Genomic DNA, 23,533 nt, shown 5'->3' on the forward strand with positions numbered 1-23,533 from the left:
TGTACAAGACAAAACAGACTTCAATTAAGATCTGCAATTTGTTAACAAATTTAATAAAGTACTCCACGAGGAGAGTTTCTGTGTACTGTTTTTAATTCCCTGGTAGTGAAAGTGATCCTGAGGTTTAATTTATACAAGTGGCCTATTAAAGGTTTCTTCTTCTTGTGCAAAATATAAATCTTCTGTGCTACTGATAAATATCCTAAGATTAACACAGCAGGTGAAAACACACCTGGGGACAAATATGTCATAAATGATAGAAAGAAGACATTTGAATGTAACATTTAACCCTATATCTGCCAAGTTAAAGACATTTTAGGGAGAGTTAAATATTTCAAATAGCTATTGTACAATTGGGAATACAGTTTTACAGTCAATCAGTAAGTGCAACTATGCTGCTTTATTTTCAGCCAACAGTGGAGTAATAATGTTTTGCAATCTTTAAGCTACTTGTAGGCATTTTGTATACGCAGAAAACATATTCTAGCACCTCTATAAGGTTAGGCTTTAATATTATAAACCCCATGTGCACCCATCTTTTACTGTGCAATCAGTCTGCTGCTTGTGTGAGCTATTAACCAACCCAAACACATATACCAGAAAACGGGTGGAAAATAATAATAAAGCGTCGTGATGGACTTCCGGTCGAGTTAAAACACATAATCCTTCATGAAAAGGTCACTTGATGCTAGAGGCATTGTTATACGAGCTTTTTCCTCCTTAAAATAATAATAATAATAATAATAATAATAATAATAATAATAATAATATGTTAATTTGTGATTGTAATTAAACAAGCCAGTGAAGACTTTCCATTAAAGTTTTGTAAACAAACAGCGTGTAAACATGTTACTCTGACACACAATAGTCGGCAATTAATCGGCAATAGTCACTTTTTTATTTTATTGTACATTATCCAAACGAATCATATTTGTACATATTTCTATAACATTTGCAAAACATACATAGTACCGTGTCTTAACGTTAAAGCCATAGTTACTCTAAAAATACAGTATAAAGGACTCCATGCTTTTATGCATTATGGGATTGATCCGCCATTTTCCTTTCGCCCACTGTATTTAAATTCTGGCTAGACGTGCTAAAAGTGGTGCTTTAATGTTAAGAAACTCACTGAAAGCTATTCACACATAGACGATTACATGGCCAGTGAACTGTTTACTTGTTTCAGGCATTTAGTGAAAAACCCCAACAGAAAATGAATAGCCTATTAATCTCAGGAAATAAACATGAGCTTCATGTTCAAACACGTGCTTTCTGCTCTCAGGTTTCTTTTCTCAGGTTACAGGCATTAAAGGGAGACAGAGAGAAAGAGACAGACAGACAGACAAGAAAATCAAGCGGTTGAAAAAGTGAAAAATGTGGCTCGAGTGATTAAAAGAGAATTTCTGGATACTCAGAAAGAGCAAATGAGCCGAAATGTGAAGAAACTCAATCATTACATGTCTGTGGTCCCAGGTACGGGGACTGTTAGCATATAGGTGATGTTTCTACTTGGGTTTTCAGATTCGAGATGTTTGGCCCACCTAGTCTTGAAGAAATCCAATTATATTAGAAGTGATGCTTGTTTAATTAGCTGTATATGTTATAAGACATAAGCAACTGTTTGATTTTTTAGCAAATCATTCATCAGTGAATCGTCATGCTTTATTAAACCACAGTCACCTGCAATGGAATCCTCAATATTATCCCCCAGGAAATATTTCTGTTCAATTATGGTCCAGAAGACAATTTTAATTTTAGCACAGATTTGAAATTCATGCACCTGGTCAGATTTAGGGTATTTATAAGGCCAATGCCAGCCTGCGGGCTGTAATGTGTGAGACATTTTTCTAGATTTTAATCTCTCCATCTTTATTAAGACAAGGTAAGATAAGATAATATTGAACTTTATTAAGGAATTTTGCCAGAGACTGCTTCAGATTACAAGAAAAATAAATAGAAATGAAATAATCTAAAGCTAAATAATCTATCGGCTAAAACATTATGACCACACACGTGACGTGAATAACACTGATGATCTCCTCATCATGGCACCTGTTAGTGGGTGGGATACATTAGGCAGCAAGTGAACATTTTGTCCTCAAAGTTGATGTGTTAGAAGCAGGAAAAATGGACAAGAGTAAGGATTTGAGTGAGTCACGAAGGGCCAAATTGTGTTGGTTAGATGACTGGATCAGAGCGTCTCCAAAACTCTTGTGGGGTGTTCCCGGTCTGCAGTGGTCAGTATCTATCAAAAGTGGTCCAAGGAAGGAACAGTGGTGAACCGGCGACAGGGTCATGGGAGCATATTGATGCACGTGGGGAGTGAAGGCTGGCCCGTGTGAGCTGATCCAACAGACGAGCTACTGTTGCTCAAATTGCTGAAGAAGTTAATGCTGGTTCTGATAGAAAGGTGTCAGAATACACAGTGCATGACGGGTCAGGGCTGTTTTGGCAGCAAAAGGGGGACCAACACAATATTAGGCAGGTGGTCATAATGTTATGCCTGATTGGTGTATACAAATGTATTTGAAAATGTAAAATATAAATGAAAAATAAATGAATATTTGATACATTATGATTTGATATAATAGGATTATATATATAAATGAAAAGAATATCAAACAGGCATTATAACAAAATGCTGCTTAAAATATATATGGGGAATATTGGTAGGCAGTGCAGGGTTTAGGCTGTTTAGGATATTGTACAGTATATAGGATCATCATTATAGTTGACAGATGTGGGTAAAAAAAGGCAGTAAGAAATCCTCCACAAATTATCTTATTAATCTCTTCACTGTTCTCTATATTTAGTATCAAATTCAAATATTATACATACACAGTACAATATGCTGTTTACAACGACTGTTTTGTAAAATATATACAGTATAATAGAATAGGGAAAAAAGGGGATTTATTTTAAAAATAGAATACAATAAAATAAAATGAGAGAGTATAGCTATTTCCAGTTTATATTATTTGATCTAAAGTTAGATAAAATAAGATAAATTGGAAATACCTATGCAAAGCAGAGCAGCAAAAGTAATATATAGTGACATTAGCTGCACAGTTTAAAAATACATAGACATGAAATATGTTGGTAAGAATAATGGATGACTTATGAATAATTGTTAAGACTAAAGTGAATATTTGTAATAATGTGCAGAAAAATGTAAAGTGAGCTGTGTAAAGTGTCAGCTGAGGTTATGGGTTGTGAGAAGAAGTCCAAGCTCTAGGTCAGGGTTCCTCACATCTTGCCCTGGAGGGCCAATGCACTGCAGAGTTTAGCCCCAACCCTGATCAAACTCCTCTACCTGTGACTTTCTAATGATCCTGAAGACACTGATTAGCATGCTCAGGTGTGTTTGATTAAGATTAGAGCTAAACTCTGCAGGAAAGTGAATCTTGTGGGCCAGATCTCAGGATCCCTGCTCTAGGTGTTGTCCTAGTTGAGGGATCATCTGGCCTCATGGAGCAGAATAACTTCCCTGACCGCAGCTGCAAGGAGTCTATTGTTTGGATGGTTGAGGTCCAACACTGCTTGCTGTATATAGACACCAGGTGTGGGAGCTCAGTACAAATGGTGCACTCAGCTGCAATGCAACGCACCACACTCTGGAAAGCTCAACTGTCCTGCTTGGTGCTGTTCCCAAACCAGGCTGTGATGATTCCAGTCAGGATGCTATCAATGGTGAAAGTGTAAAAGGTCCTTATTTTAATGTTCTTAAAGCGTCTGAGGTGGTAAAGACACAGCTGTCATTCAGGTATGATGTCCAGGAGTATGTCACATGTATACTGCTTAAAATTCCAGCACCCCAACGTAAAATCCCACATCCATGCTTCTTGCTGTGAATTCACATATTGATGACATGTCTAGCTGTATAAACTAACCTGCCACTACAAAACAGTGATTTGACAGTAGTGATTAGACTACATACTAAATCAACCACATTACTGCTGCATGTGTTGCACATTTACAACACAGATGTAACTATTAGGGATTTGAAGACTGCTATTCTTTTATTCCTCTCCCCAGTGTACAACACTATATAAATCATTGTAACAGGCTATAATGGAGTCACATCCATTACACGCTGCTTATAAACACACATCTTAGAATTATGCTATACCAAAGAACTCACATGCTTATTTATCAAGATTTATCTGATGCACCACGCTTACAGTTCCACTGTATGTGATTAACAGCTTTAGTGATTTATAAAAACAAACTACTAATAATTCTTCAGCAAAAGGAAGAAAAGTAGGGTTCTTTACACATGCAAGTTGGTTCCTGTTAACAGGTGACCTAAACAGTTATCTAGTTTGTGAATGATGCTTCATTAGTAAAAAGTTGTTTATACTTACAGTGGTTGCCTAAAAGAAAGAGTTCCAAGTAGGTTAAAGGTTTCTAAACCATTTATTTCTAAGAATGTGAAAAAGCAAGATCACCCAAGAATGAGTACAATTGTACTGAATACTGGCACTGCTGTAATTCAGCATATATTCAGTATAACCACAGGGTTATGAGTAAAATATTGCTTTTGTACAACACCTCTAAAAACAAGTATGTGACAATTTAGAAAATTCATCTAACATTAAGATGTTACTCCTACAAGCTTTCATGTTTTAAGTCAAAATGTATATTCTTGAAAAATGTCAACAGATTAGGTACATCGCTAATGTATCCCAGTGCAGTTATACTGAATATACTCCTGGAACACTGCTTGTCCAATCAAATTAGTGGACCGAAGTGTTAAATAAATATGAAAATAATTTGGAGGTGGTGCAGCAGGAAACACTGACACCTTCACAGCCCCAGTGCTGATGGTAAGTGGGGAGTTTCTTCCAGGCAGTATACCACATTCTAAAAACATGTCAGTAGATGGATTGATTTTTAGGTGTGAACATGAGTGTGTGAATGTGGTTCCTGAAGGACTGGCATCCCAATCGGGGTGTATTTGTCTTATTCTACGGATAGACTCCGGATCCACCGCAGTCCTGACAGCACAGAGGAAGAGTGATGGAGAACATGGAGGTAAAGAGGGATTGTCATACCTGTGTATAAAATAATGTAAAACTATTTATACTCTATGTTGTAGTGAGAGAGTGTAGTGGAAATCTATAAGTTTAACAGAAATAGAAGACTTTTATGTATGATCAAATGTATTTACTCAATTATAATCCTGTATTCAATAAGTAAGTTTCTGTGTACATGACCTTGTGCAGGCTTTACTCCTTAGAGATAACTCCAAAAATAGAGTACCCTGCTCAATTTTTGCAAAAACATAAAGTTAGAAACAGAGAATCGTCAGAATAAAGGAAACATCTGGTGCCAGCCAAACTCTGTGAATGTTATCAGCAATAACTGATAGTAGGGAAGTCTGATCCTGGCACGAAACCTGCAGAGTATAAGACAACGCTGAAGGGAGTTGTCTCTTCGGTGGTACAGTCCATGTGAACTGTGTTTTCTGAAGACACCATTGAGCTCAATAAAATGTTTTTCTTTGCTTGACTCCGCTCTTTGTGATTGACAGTTTTTGTATTTACCTTAGGGAACAAAATTTCTATGACAAAAGAGAGAAGGAAAAACACCAGAGTGGCATGGAGCTGGCTCAAGTCACAGTTTGACTGCTTCCCCTGTTGTCTGGGGAAATGGGCAGGTTGGTTAATAAGAACTGGTTTAAGCATTTGGCTTCAAAAGTTATAGAAAGAGAGGCTAAACCATGTAATGTAGTACTTTTACTCACTAACGAACCTTGATTGCAGTTTCTTTATATTGCATATACAATTATTTTATTAGTAGTAAAAATATTATTTTTAACTCAGACTCTGGAACATTTTATTAAGAAGGAAGCTTTGCAAAACTTGGCTGCAGGACAATGTAAAACTGAGTGATGTGTTTTTAAACGTTTTATGAGAAAATCAGATTTTGGTTCACTTTAATGAAAGTTATTGTTCAATATTTGAATCTTAATTATTTAATGTTGGTTGCAATATGTGCTGTTTGGCTATTAAACAATGGATGATATGAATGTGTTTCTAAAAAACTGAATAATGTAGTGTGAAGGTTTAGTGTGAATTGAGTAAGTTGGGACAGAGTAGTGGTTAGATGGAAGAGCATTTAGGAATACAAGCTGGTATATGCTTTTTAGTGTCTTTTATTTAATTAGCAGTAAAAAAAAAAAAAGGCTAAAACTACTAATAAATAATATGATTAAGGGTTTTAATAGGATGATTGTAAGCCAGGGCAAGCAGGCTTGTACTACTCTCACAGTGGCCGAACTTATCCGTCAGGCCTGGTTAGACTTTGGATATTTTACATAACAAGGACCTAATGAGAACTGTTTTGCCAGTGTTCTCTCTTTCTTTCTCTCTCTCTCAAACACACACACCCTCTGCTATATGCTTTAATAACAAGATGTAATTGTAATTACATACTCAATTGTGTAATCTGTGATTCTGTGTTCATTCAGTTTGTCGGTTCAACATTTTAGGAAAAAATGTAAATGAATTGAGAGATTAAAAGTTTGTAGAAAATTGCTTCATTATTCAAACGCTTAACTGAAAATCCTGAAAATACAATACTCAGTTCAGTTTAGGCCTTTAGATTCCTCTATTACAAATCTCAAACAAAATCTTTTTTTAGGTTGAATAAAAAAAATATTCAAATACAAATTCCTTGTACAACAAATTGCATGTAGTAAAAATATTATTATTATGAGCAGCATATTAGTTTAATGATTTCTTTTTTTTTTTTTTTTTTTTTAGAGTGTTATGAATTCTGGCATATTACTGGATTTTTATAGACACTAAAGCATCCATATGATCAATTCCAAATCAAAATTTATTGGATTTAAAACTACAAGGATCAGACGGAGGTAGACAGATAACTTTCAGTGATCTTACATGAAGGTCCTAGTGATGTTGTCCTCCTGTGTTTGTCGTTTTAAGTTACAAATACAGGCCTTAAACAATAAAAGCAGTTCAGTGTTTCAGAAATTTGACACAAAATGCTGTACAGTGGAAAAAAAACATAAGAAACTGATGTGAACATATGAGTACACATAGTGGCCCTTATTCATTAAAGTTGCGTGTGGTTAAAATCTGCTCATAAAAACATAAGCAAATTTCATGTTTCATGAAATACATGTCTGGTCAGTATGTATAAATTTGAAAACAACCTAAAATAGTTGATTTGCAGTTAAATAATCAAAAACAATCACAATATCAATAACATTAACATGTATAGGAAGTCAAGAAGTATAAGAAAGTTTTAGGTGCATTTTTGTTCAAGAGGCACCATAAAGCTCTGTCCTGGACAGGAGGGATATTCAAAAGACACTCTGTCTATTTATTTAGTTTATTACATACCTTAAGTCCTAAACATATGAGGAATGACTTTATTCATTATTTTGGTAGTCGTCTTAGTGTTAGGTTTATTTTTTTAGTGCTTTTGTGGAAGATCTTCATTTAAATCTTTATTTGTTCAGGGTGAATACTTGGCTCATCTATTATTATTATTATAAATAAAGCTAATTAAATCTGAGCCTCATCAGCCGTATTATGAAAGTACAAAAATACTCTGCCATAAAGAATAAAAACTCTCTGCTACTCTGTCAGCAATTGAGGTTGGAAAACAGTTTGGTTTTATACCTGATTTTGACCTTAAATCTGACTTATTTAGAGCGACTTCGGACAAAAGCACCTCTTACTTCACTGAATTTTTTTCCTTCTTTTCTTGGATGTTCCTTGTATTTTAACCTGATAAATCATTTTCTTTTGCCTGTTCACTGTCACAATACCTATATAAACTGGGGTCTTCTAATGATAATGCTAAACAAAAACACAACTCTTTGGAATGTAGTATGATAGTTTCATGAATCAGACGCAGATTTGTGCAAATGACAGTTTGTGTGCTCAAATCTGCAAACGGTTTCTATGCAACTTTGATGAATAAGTGCAATGTGTCATTACAGATAATGAGAACATTAGCCCGGGTTTGTATAAACACTAAACTTGCTTCAGATGGGAAAATGCATTATTCAACATTATAAATGAATATCGTTAAAAAAAAAAAAAAACTACATAAAATCTAAGCAATGGTTTAACCTGGGTGATAAATTGATTGCAAAGTGAAATAAACTCAGTGAAGTATTTGAACCTGTACATGTTGCAAATGTCATTTTCATTAACTGACTAATTACTGATGGTCACTTCACATCTCACACGGTCAGAATACAAGGAGAAATTCAGAATTGAGGAAATGACTCAACAAGCATGATCTACAACAGTCTTTTTGGCACTTTAACAGCCAGATACGTTAACGGTGTAGAGGGATGTTAACATTATACAAATCAGACCTCACCTTGTACATGTTGCATATAGTGCACCTGTAATTCTAGTTCTCCTGGTAACGTGCCTCCACAGATCATGCAACGAAAACGCTGATCTGCAGTAAGTGAAACTTGACCAATAACTTTGTTTGGTTCAGTTCGTTGACCTCCATGAGTTGAGGGCAAAGCCTGTGGTATTACTGGTCTCTCATTCACTATGCCTTGTGGAGAAAAGATGATGCTCTGAGGTGCTGGACCTGGAAGTTGCCCTGCTATAGAATGGATTGGATGAGGACCTGGCAACGCAAGAGGAGATGCCAGAGGGAGTGGTGAGGTAATAAAGGGAGGTGCCTGATTTAAGAGGATTTGAGAGGCAGAAACTAGAGGTGCTTGCTGTTGTGGCCCCTGCTGCACTGGTCCATTTAACAGAGCTTGGGAAACAACTGGAGTGGTCTGGAAGCCCAACACTGTGCTTCCGTTCCCATGAGAAAAAGGAGCTGCTCCAAACTGAACACTGACTGATCCTAATGGATTTGTTTGGGGCTGCAAGACCAGCTGTAATTGCTGATGTTGCTGTTGTGAAGTTGGTGGCAGTATATGGAGCTGGGGATGCTGAGCCCCTGTTTCATTCACAGTTTTTTCTTGTGAGTTTACACTCTTAGACATTTCAAGAGGAGTTCCGATATTCAAAGGCTTACTGTTGTTTTTAAGAGTAGCGCTGTCATCTAACGCATCTGCATTTTGCCTTGTTTGTGTTGGTATCGATACGCTGGCTAGAGTAGACGACTGTTGCGACTGATCCGATTTATCAGATTCTGTGTGAACCTGCTGTGTGCCTGCTGGTGTTTTTAAGCTAAAAGTAATTACATTTTCTTTTCCTGATGAACCAATTCCCATGTTAGTATTTTGGGCTAAATCAGAGGCTGGCCACTGTGATAATTGTTGACCTTGAATATTTAACCCTTTGTTTGGAGAATTCTGAGTGTTTGACATTGAACGAGTCTTTCTAACCAATGACCTATCAGCAGTGCCTGGTGATGGAGGAGGCTGTTGTTGCACCTTTGCTTCACTCTTGGATGGGCCATCAGCACAGCCCCTAGCAGGGGATGATGTGCTAGTTGAAGCCGTGTCACAGTTATTTTGTGCTGCGTAGTTCTCGGGAAGCTGTTTAGGAGCTGTGCCAGCCTGGCATGATGATGCCACCTCAGCCCAGCCAGGACTCTGCTGTTGTGATGCAATCTTGGGGAGAACATCCGGCTTTGGCAAGATAGGTTTGAGATGTGTCGCCGTTTGCCACTGGTTCCGGAAATTATTAGATTGTCCTTCAGATAACCATTTAGAGTGCTGTTGTAGCTGTGAGTGAATCTGAATTTGCCACTGCTGCTGTAAAACAGGCATAAGCTGAGTTTGCTCATTTCTATCTGATTCAAAAACATTAGATTCTTGCCCCAACAAGTTTGGCACAGTCTGCAAAATTTGATCCTGAAAAGGAGTCGGCTGCAGTGGCACTGCCCTGTCCACATTTCCTCCAATTCTTGGCCAACTTGAAACCCATCTACCACTTCTCCTGCCCCTTCCTACAGCACTTGTTCTCCCTCTTTGGGAACCAGTTGTTGAAGGATAGGACTGATTTGCTCCTTGGCGTTTACGAGCGTGTATTTTTTGATGAACGAGGAGACTGCTGAGCCAGGGGAATGATTTGTGGCATTCTTGGCAACGATGTGGCCTCTCCCCAGTGTGGGTGTTCAGATGGTCACGAAGTAGGTATGCTAAACCAAAACTCTTGTTGCAGATGTGACATTTGTGAGGTTTGTCTCCTGAGTGGCAAAGCATGTGGCGCTGTAACTGACTCTCATCACTATAGCCCTTGCGACACTGTGTGCAGCGAAAAGGTTTCTGCTGATGCAGTCTCTGGTGAGTCTTCATGTTCTGAAGAAACGCAAAGTCCTTTCCACAGTCAGGGCACTTGTATGGCTTCTTACCGGAATGGATGATCAAATGCTGCTGTAAGTAACTGCTGAAACGGAATGACTTTTTACAAACATGGCACTGGTAACCCCTGTTGTGTATACGCATGTGAAGCTCTAAAACAGAACGGTAACGAAAGCTTTTGCCACAGTCTTTGCACCTTAAAGGTTTTTTGTCTGTTTGGTCTCCCCATTCTCCATCTGCAGTAATGTTATCAGTGCTAGCTGAGCTTGCTACAGTAAGAACCTCCCTCTTCGATGGAATTGCTATAACCTGATGAGTCAAGGCATGTGACTGTAAGGTGGATTCATCCAAGAACTGGAGAGGACAATTGGGACAGGCATATACCTTGTGATTTTTTTTCCCATTACTCAATTTTTCATATTCTGCCTCATGTGTCAATATATGGGCCCTTAGATCAGCTGCTTTGTAAAAGAGCTGTGGACACAGTGGACAGTTGCGCTGGTGTTCCATGTGTGTATTGGTGTTCTCTTTCCCTATAGATCCTAAACTTGTTCCGTTGGACATTTCATTACTTTCTGTGATAGCTGCCTCAAAACCAGAACTAGTGAGTTTCTTGTGTTGGCGACAGTGAGCACGCATATTTTGTGCAAATGCAAATCTCTTTCCACATTCTGTGCACCGGTATGGCTTCTGGCCAGTGTGAAGGTATTGATGCTGTTGCAAAAGGCTGCCGTATTTGAAGGTTTTGCCACATATTGTGCACCGGTGTGGCCTTTCTTCAGTGTGTTTGCGGCGATGGTCCTCCATGAATGAGCGGTGCCTGAAGACCATGCCACAATCAGGGCATTCGTAAGGTTTGAGGGCAGCATGGGACCGCTGATGTATGTGCAATGTCACAGCACACTGAAAGCCCTTATTGCACTCGAGGCACCTGTAAGGACACTCTAATGAATGGCTCTGCATGTGAGCATTGATGGAGACTCGGTACTGGAACTCTTTGCGGCACAGGGGGCAGCGGTAAGGCTTCTCCAGGCTCTGCTGGCAGGCGTGAAGCTTAAATCGGATCAGAGATGCAAAACAGTCACCACAGTGGTCACATTCAAATATCTTTTCTTCCCTGAACTCCCTTACCTGAGACCGCTTATAAGAGACCAATGCTGAATCTGGCACACCGTTTTGTTTATGTTCGCTGCGATGCTTGATGAGGCTGCTGCGATGCTGAAAGGTGAGGCCACATTCTTTACAGGTGAGAGAAGCCTGCTCATCTTGATGCATGTGGAAGTGGCGATGCAGGTCGTACGTCTCTCGTCGAGTGAAGCTTTTGCCGCAGTCGCGGCAATTCAGGCGGTTTTTACGCTGCTTATCCACAACATCAGCCTCATGGCACTCCTCATCATCACCTGGCCTCCTATCCTCTTGTTCCTTACTTTTATCTTCACTTTTGGGTTCTTCTTCTTCATCTTCTGAAATTTCCTCTCTCCTTTCCTCCTCTTCCTGCTTAGAGTCACTATCACATTCCATGTCTACACTCAGATCTGTCAGTTCTTCCTCCTCATCTTGTGCTAGTGCATCTTCATGTTCTATGGTACTCCCAGTATCCTGAGGTCTATCCAGTAAGCTGAGGTCTTCTGTTGTCTGGTCCTCTGGTGTCCCTTGACAAAGTTCATGCCCTATGAAAAAATAAAATACTATTATATTTCTTGTTCTTCTGCTAAGGATACATTATACTTAGTAATAATTTAATAATCTTTCAAGAATAAGTCATCTAGGTAAATACATGTCTCACCTACATGTACAGATGCCAAAAAAAGTGAAAACAATCAATAAATCAAAGGGTATATGTGCATATATATATATATATTAATGCTTTGTGAAAGTGCTGTGTATATACACAGTAATACCTTGACTTTAACAACAACCTTGTCAACAATACCTTGACAAGTTTAATTCGTTGTGTGACTAAGCTCGTAAATCAATTTGCTCGTATATCAAATTAAATTTCTCCATTAAAATGAATTGAAATGCTATTAATACATTCCAGCCCCCAAAAACCACACCAATTTTTTTTGTTACGTGTTTTTTAAATGAGAAAAATGTACTTTATAAATAACAAATAATGTATAAAACAATAATAATATATAATAAAAGAGAATGTAAAGAAATAAACTGGTTTTATTAAGTTTATTTACGTTGAAGATCAGACGAAGATGCTAGCGGAGGGGGAGGAGATTGGCGGAGGAGGGTGGCGGAGTTTTTCATTTCGTGCTCTATCGCTTAACTTAACTTACTCGCTACACACTTAATGCTACAATTAATTGCTAAATTTAACTTACACACTATGCTACACTTTATCGCTAAACTTAATTGCTACTTTTTTTTTTTTTTTTCACTTCACTTCTTCATCTTCTTCACTGACTTTTGCCTTTTTCGCCACACTTTCCTCGCTTTCACTTGCAGGGCGTTTCAATAAAAACCTGTCCAAGGAGGTTTGTTTCTTCCTCCCTTTCAAAATGTTTGGAAAAAGGCAAGTGTTGTTACACAGCACCAACGCACGACCTGGAGAGATAACCACGTGAACTGACCACTCGCTGGGCTACCAAGTGGCGGGTGGCGTAAGCTCGCTCACTCGTAACTCAGATCTCGGCTTGTATCTTAAAGCAAAAAATCGACTGGGCGACGGCTCGTATCTTGGAAAACTCATAAGTTGAGTCACTCGTAAGTCAAGGTTTCACTGTATATATATACAGCATTGTATAAAGTACCCAAAAGCCATACTTGAGTAAAAGTACAGGTATTTTGTTAGAAAATGACTCAAGTAAAAGTTAGTCAACCTTTATAATTCTACTTGAGTAAAAGTCTTAAAGTATCTGAAATAAACTGTACTTAAGTATCAAAAGTAGTATTTCATGAATGTACTCAAGTATGGAAAGTAAAAGTAGAAGTAAATGAATAAAAAAGCAAGACTAAAAATTTGGAGAATTATGCATTTTATTCTGTATTGCTTTCTTTCTTAAACTTCTCAATAAGAGCACCACCAAAAAATAAGACTTGCATGAAAGAAAGAAGAGGCCTTTAGAACTGTATTGTCATGAAGTGTACAGTATCAGTGTTTCCATACATGTGCACTTTTAACTAAGGCCATGTCCACACGTAGCTGGGGATTTTTAAGAAGGGAGATTTTTCTCTGTGTTTTGACCTTTTGTCCACATGCTAATGCAGTTTGAGGTCGTTGAAAATGAAGCTTTTGGAAAACTCCTTCCAAAGTGAAGATTTTCCAAAACTCACCGTTTTCAGTGGTGTTGTGTGGACAGAGGAAACGGAGATTTTGATGAATTAACGTCATTCTCTGTGTGCCGGTCTCCTTGATTTTCTGAGCTTTGTTTATGAAGATATTTTGTGCAATAGCAGACTTACGTGAACTACTGAGTGTGTTAATATTGTTTACTGGACTTTTTACATGCGTGCACATACACGCGCAGTTACTCACACATTAAGGTCATGAACAGAGGGGCCGGAATGTAATACGAAGCTCACTGCTTTCATACAAAACTCCGACAATACACACAGCGTTGGCGGTTTTGGATGAAACCCGGTCGGACTTCTACATTCTACAATGAAATTTTTGCATGTCAAGGGCATTGCTTTCATGCGACGTGCCATTGTTGTTAAATTACCGGAACCAGTAATAAAGTTTTGTCTAGGCTTCTGATTGGCTAGGCATGCTCCTGACAGCACTTAACAGGGCTTCTGATTGGCTAGGCATGCTTCTGACAGCACTTAACAGGGCTTCTGATTGGCTAGGCATGCTTCTGACAGCACTTTACAGGGCTTCTGATTGGCTAGGCATGCTTCTGACAGCACTTAACAGGGCTTCTGATTGGCTAGGCATGCTTCTGACAGCACTTTACAGGGCGTTTTGTGTTTTCATGTGGACAAAGTCATCATTAACCACAAACTTCCTTTACCGCAAATTTGTATATATATATATATATATATATATATATATATATATATATATATATATATATATATTATATATATATACACACACACACACACACACACACACACACACACACACAGGGGTTGGACAATGAAACTGAAACATTTAGTGTTGGAGGTTTCATGGCTAAATTTGACCAGCCTGGTGGCCAATCTTCATTGATTGCACATTCCACCAGTAAGAGCAGAGTGTGAAGGTTTAATTAGCAGAGTAATAGCACAGTTTTGCTTAAAATATTGCAATGCACACAACATTATGGGTTATACATATCAGAGTTCAAAAGAGGACAAATTGTTGGTGCACGTCTCGCTGGCGCATCTGTGACTAAGACAGCAAGTCTTTGTGATGTATCAAGAGCCACGGTATCCAGGGTAATGTCAGCATACCACCAAGAAGGACGAACCACATCCAACAGGAATAACTGTGGATGCAAGAGGAAGCTGTCTGAAAGGGATGTCCGGGTGCTAATCCGGATTGTATCCAAAAAACATAAAACCACAGCTGCCCAACTCACTGCAGAATTAAATGTGCACCTCAACTCTCCTGTTTCCACCAAAACTGTCTGTCGGGAGCTCCACAGGGTCAGTGTACATGGCCGGGCTGCTATAGCCAAACCTTTGGTCACTCGTGCCAATGCCAAACATCGGTTTCAATGGTGCCAGCAGCGAAAATCTTGGGCTGTGGACAGTGTAAAACATGTATTGTTCTCTGATGAGTCCACCTTCACTGTCTTTCCCACATCCGGGAGAGTTACGGTGTGGAGAAGCCCCAAAGAAGCGTACAACCCAGACTGTTTCATGCCCAGAGGGAAGCATGGGGGTGGATCAGTGATGGTTTGGGCTGCAATATCATGGCATTCCCTAGGCCCGACACTTGTGCTAGATGGGCGCGTCACTGCCAAGGACTACCGAACCATTCTGGAGGACCATGTGCACCCAATGGTTCAAACATTGTATCCTGAAGGCGGTGCCATGTATCAGGATGATAATGCACCAATACACACAGCAAGACTGGTGACAGAGTGGTTTGATGAACATGAAAGTGAAGTTGAACATCTCCCATGGCCTGCACAGTCACCAGATCTAAATATTATTGAGCCACTTTGGGGTGTTTTGGAGGAGCGAGTCAGGAAACGTTTTCCTCCACCAGCATCACGTAGTGACCTGGCCACTATTCTGCAAGAAGAATGGCTCAAAATCCCTCTGGCCACTGTGCAGGACTTGTATCTGTCATTCCCAAGATGAATTGATGCTGTATTGGCCGCAAAAGGAGACCCTACACCATACTAATGAATTATTGTGGTCTAAAACCAGGTGTTTCAGGTCCATTGTCCAACCCCTGTATATATATATATATATATATATATATATATATATATATATATATATATATATATATATATATATATATATATATATATATATATATATATATATATTAGTGCTTATAACATGTCTTACAACTAGATGGGCAAAGTAACATTTTTGCAGTATCGCAATTGCTCAATTCTTTGCATAGTGCATGTGGAATTTCAGTCACATTCTAATATTTTTGGACAGGATTCCAATTTGTTTACCACATCTAGATGTTTAAATCAGGAAGTGAAATCTAAAATTCTGATCCCTTTTTTCATATTAATCCTTTAATCTCAAACTCAAAGGTCTTCAGTAACAAAAAGGAAAAAGAATTGGCCTGGTAATTCCACACACACACACACACACACACACACACACACACAGGTCACTTTAATAAGAACACCTGTACATCTGCTTTTTTGAGCAGTTATATAATCAGCCAGTCATGAGTCAGCAATACAAAAAATCATGCAGATACAGGTTAAGACCTTCAGTTGATATTCGCATCAAAACACCAAATCAAGGAAAAATGAGATCTCTTTGACCATGGCTTATTTACTGATACCATATGGAGATGCTGATCCCCTTAGAATTTCACACACAACAGTCTCACAGAATGGTACGAAAAACAAAAACACTAGGAGGAGTACACGGCATCAGTGACCGGCTACATCGGGAAATGCATCGATGACGTGACCGTCTCCAAGACCATCACAACACGCTCCAACCAGAAGCCGTGGATGACTGCGAAAGTGCGTGCTCTCCTGAAGTCGAGAGACTTTGCCTTCAGATCAGGGGACAGGGCGACCTTAAAAATTGCAAGGGCCAAACTGTCCCGAGCCATCAGAGAGGCGAAGCGTGCACACGAAGCGAGAATCCACGGCCACTTCCAGAACAGCAGAGACTCCCGGCGCATGTGGCAGGGCATCCAGGCGATCACCAACTACAGGACAACTTCACCTTCCTGTGACAGTGATGCCTCCCTTCCAGATGCGCTGAACGACTTCTACGCTCGGTTTGAGGCACAGAACAACACAACAGCGAGGAAGACCATCCCTCCTCCTTATGACCCAGTGCTCTGTCTCACCACAGCTGACGTGAGGAGAACTCTATGCAGAGTTAACCCACGGAAGTCTGCTGGACCAGACAACATTCCTGGCAGAGTTCTCAGGGAGTGTGCAGAGCAGCTAGCAGATGTCTTCACTGACATCTTCAACATCTCGCTGAGCAGCTCCATCATCCCTACGTGCCTCAAGACAACGACCACCGTCCCTGTGCCAAAGAAGTCTAAGGTTTCCTGCCTCAATGACTACCGTCCCGTCGCACTCACACCAATCGTGATGAAATTCTTCGAGAAGTCACAGCTACCACCCTCGCTGGACCCCTTGCAGTTTGCGTATCGTCCTAACCGTTCCACGGACGACGCCATCACCACAACCCTCCATCTGGCCCTCACACACCTGGACTGTAAGGACTCCTACGTTCGAATGCTGTTCATAGATTTCAGTTCAGCATTCAACACAATCATCCCTCAGCAGCTGATTGAGAAGCTGAGTCTCCTGGGCCTGAACACCTCTCTCTGCAACTGGATCCTGGATTTCCTGACTGGGAGACCTCAGTCAGTCTGGATCGGGAGCAGTATCTCCAGCACCACCACACTGAGCACTGGAGCTCCTCACGGCTGTGTGCTCAGTCCATTGCTGTTCACTCTGCTGACTCATGACTGTGCAGCAATGCACAGATCGAACCACATCATCAAGTTCGCCGATGACACGACCGTGGTGGGTCTCATCAGCAAGAACAACGAGTCAGCATACAGAGAGGAGGTGCAACATCTAACAGCCTGGTGCAGAGCCAACAACCTCTCCCTGAACATCGACAAGACCAAAGAGATGGTTGTTGACTTCAGGAGAGCACAGAGTGACCATTCTCCGCTGTCCATCGACGGATCCTCGGTGGAGATCGTCAAGAGCATCAAATTCCTTGGTGTCCATCTGGCGGAGAACTTCACCTGGTCACTCAACACCAGCTCCATCACCAAGAAAGCCCAGCAGCGCTTCTACTTCCTGAGGAGGCTGAGGAAAGCCCATCTCCCTTCCCCCATCCTGACTGTGATGCAGCTGCATCACTGCCTGGTTTGGGAACTGCACCGTCTCGGATCGCAAGACCCTTCAGCGGATAGTGAGGACAGCTGAGAAGATCATCGGAGTCTCTCTCCCCTCTATCACGGACGTTTACACCGCACGCTGCATCCACAAAGCAAACAGCATTGTGGCTGACCCCCACACCCCTCACACACACTCTTCACCCTCCTGCCATCTGGAAAGAGGTACCGGAGCATTCGGGCCCTCACAACCAGACTGTGTAACAGTTTCTTTCCTCAAGCCATCAGGTTCCTCAACGCCCGGGACTGAACTGTTCTACACTCTCTCACACACACACACACACTCACTCAGGACTGAACTGTATATTAACTCTCTGTCTCTCTCACACGCAGATACACACCCAATCTCTCTTGACTGTGTGGATGCACACACACACATAATTTATATTGTTCAATACTTACTGCACTACCTCTACCTGTCATCTGCTGCTATAGTTATATTTATGTTTATTCTATTTGCACTACCTCAACCGCTGCTGTGTATTTTTTGCACAATATTTTTGCACAATACTTTTTTTTTTACTTTTACATCATCTCACTTTATCTATTTTATTTCACGTACATTCCATTACACATGTTCTTTTCTTTCTTTTCGGCGCTAAGTGTCCTGTGTTCTTTTGTGTTGTCTTTATTGTATTTATTGTCTTTTGCACTGTCTTGTCTATGCTCTGTTTGCACCTAGCTGCACACTGTGCACTTTACGTGGCTAAGACACACTTCTTTCCTAGCTCTGTGGTGTTGTTTTGTGCTGAACTTGTTGTTGTCTGTTTCTGTAGCACCAGGTCCTGGAGAAACGTTGTTTCATTTCACTATGTACTGCATCAGCTATATGTGGTTGAAATGACAATAAAGCTTCTTGAATCTTGAATTGAACTACATTTCTGTGTTGTTGCTGTCAGTGGTGGACAAGAGTCAGTATTCTCACACTCTGACCAGACTGCGGCTATGCAGCCTCATATGCAGCAAACTGGGATACTCTGTGTACTGACACCTTTCTATTAATGCACAATTAACTATTTCAGTGAAGTAGCTCCTCAGTGGTGGGGATCAGATGGGCTAGTCTTTGCTCTTTACATGCATCAGTGAGCCTTGGGTGCTCATAAACGTGATGCTGGGTTACTGGTTCTTTTCTCTGGACCTCTTTTGGTTGGTAGCAAACACTGGAACATCCCACAAGACCAGCTGTTTAAGAGATGCTTTGACCCAGTCATCTGGCCGTCACAATTTGGCCCGCTCAGATCATTACACTTGCCCCCCCTTTTTTTTGCTGCCAAAACATCAGCTTTGAAAACACACCCACACACACCTAAACATATATACTATATTGCCAAGTTTTGTGACGTCTGCCCTTACATGCACATGAAATTTAATGACATCCCATTCTTAATCCATAGGGTTTAATATGGAGTTGGTCTGCCCCTTGCAGAAATAACAGCTTCAACTTTTCTGGGAAGGTTTTTCACAAGGTTTAGTGGTGTGTTTCTGGGAATTTTTGACCATCCCTCTAGAAGTGCATCTGTGAGGTCACGCACTGATGTGGGATGAGAAGGCCTGGCTCGCTGTCTCTGCTCTAATTCATCCCAAAGGTGTTCTATTGGATTAAGGTCAGAACAGTGTCTATTGGGTTGAGGTGCAGGCCAGTTAAGTTCAACCCCACACCATAATCCCCCCTCCACCAAAATTTTGCGCAAAAAATTGCGCAATGCAGTCAGGCAAATACCATTCTCCTGGCAACCACCAAACCCAGACTCATCCATCGGCTTGCCAGACAGAGAAGCGTGATTCGTCACTCCAGAGAACATGTCTCCACCACTGCCACCACTGCATTCGATGCTTTGCATTGTACTTGGTGATATAAGGCTTGGATGCAGCTGATCTACAAACTGTTCTTGAGCTAATCTGAAGGCCACACAACGTTTGGAGGTCTGTAGCTATTGACTCTGCAGAAAGTTGGTGAGTTCTGTGCACTGTTTGCCTCAGCATGTGCTGACCCCGCTCTGTGATTTTATGTGGCCTACCACTTTGTGGCTGAGTTGCTATTGTTCCTAATTGCTTCCACTTTCTTATAATACCACTAACAGTTGGCCATGGAATATTTAGTAGTGAGGAAATTTCACGAATTGGACTTATTATATTCACTGAGCTCCTGAGAGCAACCCATTCTCTCAAAAATGTTTTTATAAGCCATCTGCATGCCTAGGTGCTTGGTTTGATTTGAACTGTGACCATATAAGTGACTGGAACACCTGAATTCAGGGGTGTCCCAAAATCTTTGGCATTATAGTGTATATGTACTGAAACAAAGTATGCTACTTGCTAATCATTTATTTGACATATTCCATTATAACCAGATAGGCAAAGAGAAATGTGTAGTCTGAATGCCACACCGAGATGAGACACAACATGTGAAACCGTTACAGGACCCAGCAGACAGTTAAACAAATTTTAGTTTCTCATTCCCAAGCAGACTTGCAAATTGTGGCAGGGATTGTCTGCCTTACAGCCCTTTAGCTAGTTTATTATTATGATAAAATGTCCATTTGTGGTAAAATTTGCTAGAGTGAACTAAGATGAATAAACCTTCTTTTGGCAACTGTGATTTTAGCAAATTGCTGAATAATATTTGGGTGTTATGTGAAACATGAATCAGTAGGACCAAGTGGTCAAATAATCCTATGTTCACACTAACAAGTGACAAAGTGACAGGTGACCATTCACTTTATGTTACAGAACCACAATTTCAGCAAAAACAGCAAGTGGAAAAGCTTTATGACAAGCTACACTATATTGCCAAAGGTTTTGGGACACCCCTTCAAATCATTGAATTCAGGTGTTGTTTTTCAGGGGTTGGGCTTGGCCCCTTAGTTCCAGTAAAATGAACTCTTAACGCTTCAGCATACCAAGACATTCTGGACAATTTCATGCTCCCAACTTTGTGGGAACAATTTGGGGATGACCCCTTCCTGTTCCAACATGACTGTACACCAGTGCACAAAGCAAGGTCCATAAAGATGTTGTGGTGTGGAGGAACTTGACTGGTCCTGACCTCAAGCCCTGAAAAACAACACCTGAATTAAATGATTTGAAGGGGTGTCCCAGAACTTTTGGCAATATCGTGTACATTTGAGATTTTATCAGTACTTTGCAAATCACTTAAGCAGTGACAAATAAAAATTATTGCCTCGAGTAATTCATTGGAACAATCCTGTGGGACATGTGAGCCAATGTTGTTTCACTTCCATACTTGCAACTTCTTACCTGGAATTTGTTTGACTGATGATTAGATGTACAAAAATAAAAGAGAAATACTTGCTCATTACAGTTAGCCTGATTTGCTTACACACTCCACTGTCTTTTATTAACTGCTTAATCTTGGTCAGGGTCAAAGTAGATCCTGAGCCCATCCCTGGAAATGTTGGCATGAGACAGGAACACACCTTGGACAATCCATCACAGGGAAACAGGCGCACACACACACACATTCACACACTCATTCATACAACTGTTTCAGCCAGTCCACCTACTGGCATGTTACTGGGAGGTGGGAGGAAACCAGAGGAAACCCATGTGAACACAGGGAGAACATGCACAGAAATCTCACACAGACAGAAACCTGAGCTCTAAATTGACCTGGGGACTTGAGCCTCACAACTCCAACACTGCTTGCTGTGCAACAGATTACTGCCCATGAAGCACAGCACATAACCTGATACACAAGCAACCAATGTCCACAAAGACTTACACATTGTGTATTTTCTGTTTAACTAGCATTAGATGCTATATACAACATTGACTATCATTTCTCATAGGAACTAAAAATGCCAAACAGTGCATGCCTGCAAGATGTGTGACTTTTCACCTTATCATGTTAACTGAGAGCTGAAAAAAATTCCAGTAAAATACTACTTTAAAATGCAGTACATGCTACATGGGATAGATTAAGAGACCAAAATGCCACATCCTAAAAATGTACAGAAACCAACTACATAAATGAATATTAAAGAAAAATATAAACTAATGTAAAAATAAGTAATAAAACATTAAGGTTGTCTGGGGTGTATTTATTTAAACTAGTCTTTTTCACAGGTTTATGAAGAATTCAGGAACATAAAACGTCCTTATCATTCATCTAGCAAGACTCTCAATAATCTCGAAGGAGATTAGGGATTTATGTTATTGTTATTATTATTATTATTATTATTATACAGTCATGTATCCTAACCTTATGAACTAAATCCGCAGGCTTATCAGTGCTGTCCAATGTGTCCATGGTGCTGAAAGAAGTCAAGTTCATTTCTGATTGGACAAACAGCCCAATTGCAAGAACCTATATATTATATACATAAATATTTGTCTAAATGCACAATTATAATAATGCAAGAAGATTTAGCTACTGTATTTACAATAAATAATCATCTCACACGTGATGAATCCAACAGGCTAATGCAAGCAGGCTAATGTGTACTCACCCGTGCCTTCTTTACCCGAGATGCTACATTCCCTCGACTCCAACTCCTCTTCTGACTCGGACCAGACAAGTCCCAGATCTTCATCGTGGGAAACATCATCATGAGCTTTAGGCACGGAGTCAGATTCACGGCATGGATCGGATTCTCCGTTTCGTACAAAGCCACTCTGAACGGATGAATTGTTCTTTGCCTCTGCAGACTCTTTCGTTTCTTTTGCGTCGGCGCTTTCCTGAAATAAACTCTCTTGTGACTCGGGAGCTTCATCTGCCGCACCCTCGCCTTCAACTTCTTTGCGTTGATCTTCACAGAAATCACTGTTATTGCACTGGTTGTCCAGGCTTTCCTCGGGTTCAGGCCTTAAAGCGGACATATTTTACTGAATGTTCCCCCGTCTCGCTAACCCGTGACGTCATCGGCACCTTTTTTTCCAGTAGGCTTCGTGGCCGTCCTCATGACCGCCCCCTGTTGTACTGGAGTATATGGAGTTTGCGTTCAGCTGCTGAGGAGGGTGTGTTTCGTTTTTTTTTTTGTCATGTTAAATAAAAAATGCTTTGAGTTCATTAGTGTGAAATAAAATCTGTCGGTGTATGTTTGACCATACTCACATTAAGACATGTTAACTACATTTATTAGGCATTCTGTCAAAACTTGATGCAAAACAGGACCTGTTCAGCCAAATGACTTAATTGGGAGTTAATGATAGTAAGAAAAAAGTGATCATTAAGATGAAGAAAGGTTTACATACACAATGTCTTTCTTAATAAAGATGTTGTGTACAGTAATGTGTGCATGTAAACTTAAGTCTTTTCTACCTCCCGACTGTCAGTACGGTAACATCTTTTCACCGAGTGCCTGGTGGTTACTGTAAAAGAAATATATAATCATAAACATGTCTTGGATAATGTCCCTATCATCCAAAAAAAAAAAAAAAAAAGACTTGGTGATTAAACTACCACTCTTCCACTCCAAGAATTTTTTAAAGAAAAAGAAAAGTGACAGCCCCTGTAGGATTAACACCACATTTTATTCTGTTGTCGGATTTGTAATTGGAATTAAAAATAAATGCGCTTGATTGATGTGTTCTACTGATGAAAGCCTCATTGCTGTCAATGATACATCTGGCTGAGTTGAATCATGGCAGAATACGTTTGAAGATCTTTCTTACAAGGCCAGTGAAGTTTCTGGGCCATTTCATTCAGCAAGTCGGGAAATTTTTGCAGATACTGTTCAACAATTACCTGTATGCAAGATCCCTGCAAGTCAAACTTAGGTTGA

The 23,533-nt window shown here is 40.1% G+C and overlaps 1 protein-coding gene across 2 annotated transcripts; it reads right to left on the reverse strand.

Annotated features, from left to right (window-relative positions):
- Positions 1–3,085: 3,085 nt before the first annotated feature.
- Positions 3,086–22,683, reverse strand: zgc:66448 (uncharacterized protein LOC327401 homolog). Of its 2 annotated transcripts, XM_058395445.1 has the most exons (3): positions 22,259–22,371; positions 22,012–22,063; positions 3,086–11,937 (listed from the first exon to the last, which is right to left on the reverse strand). In XM_058395445.1, the coding sequence occupies exon 3, from the start codon at positions 11,786–11,788 to the stop codon at positions 8,357–8,359; it is 3,432 nt and encodes a 1,143-aa protein (XP_058251428.1). In that variant the 5' UTR covers positions 11,789–11,937; positions 22,012–22,063; positions 22,259–22,371; the 3' UTR covers positions 3,086–8,356. The 2 variants fall into 2 exon arrangements, with proteins under 2 accessions (XP_058251428.1, XP_058251418.1); XM_058395435.1 differs by lacking the exon at positions 22,012–22,063 and having other exon boundaries at positions 3,087–11,937; positions 22,259–22,683.
- Between the last annotated feature and the right edge of the window lie 850 nt (positions 22,684–23,533).

Source organism: Hemibagrus wyckioides, linkage group LG01, assembly GCF_019097595.1.
Source record: "Hemibagrus wyckioides isolate EC202008001 linkage group LG01, SWU_Hwy_1.0, whole genome shotgun sequence".
Lineage (NCBI taxonomy): Eukaryota > Metazoa > Chordata > Actinopteri > Siluriformes > Bagridae > Hemibagrus > Hemibagrus wyckioides.

Excerpts from the sequence above, each read along its gene's own strand:
- zgc:66448 (XM_058395435.1), bottom strand. The coding sequence starts at position 22,628 with ATGTCCGCTTTAAGGCCTGAACCCGAGGAAAGCCTGGACAACCAGTGC. Across the intron at positions 11,938-22,258 it reads CTCGGGTAAAGAAGGCACGG|GGCATGAACTTTGTCAAGGG; the intron begins GTGAGTACACAT and ends ATTTTTTCATAG.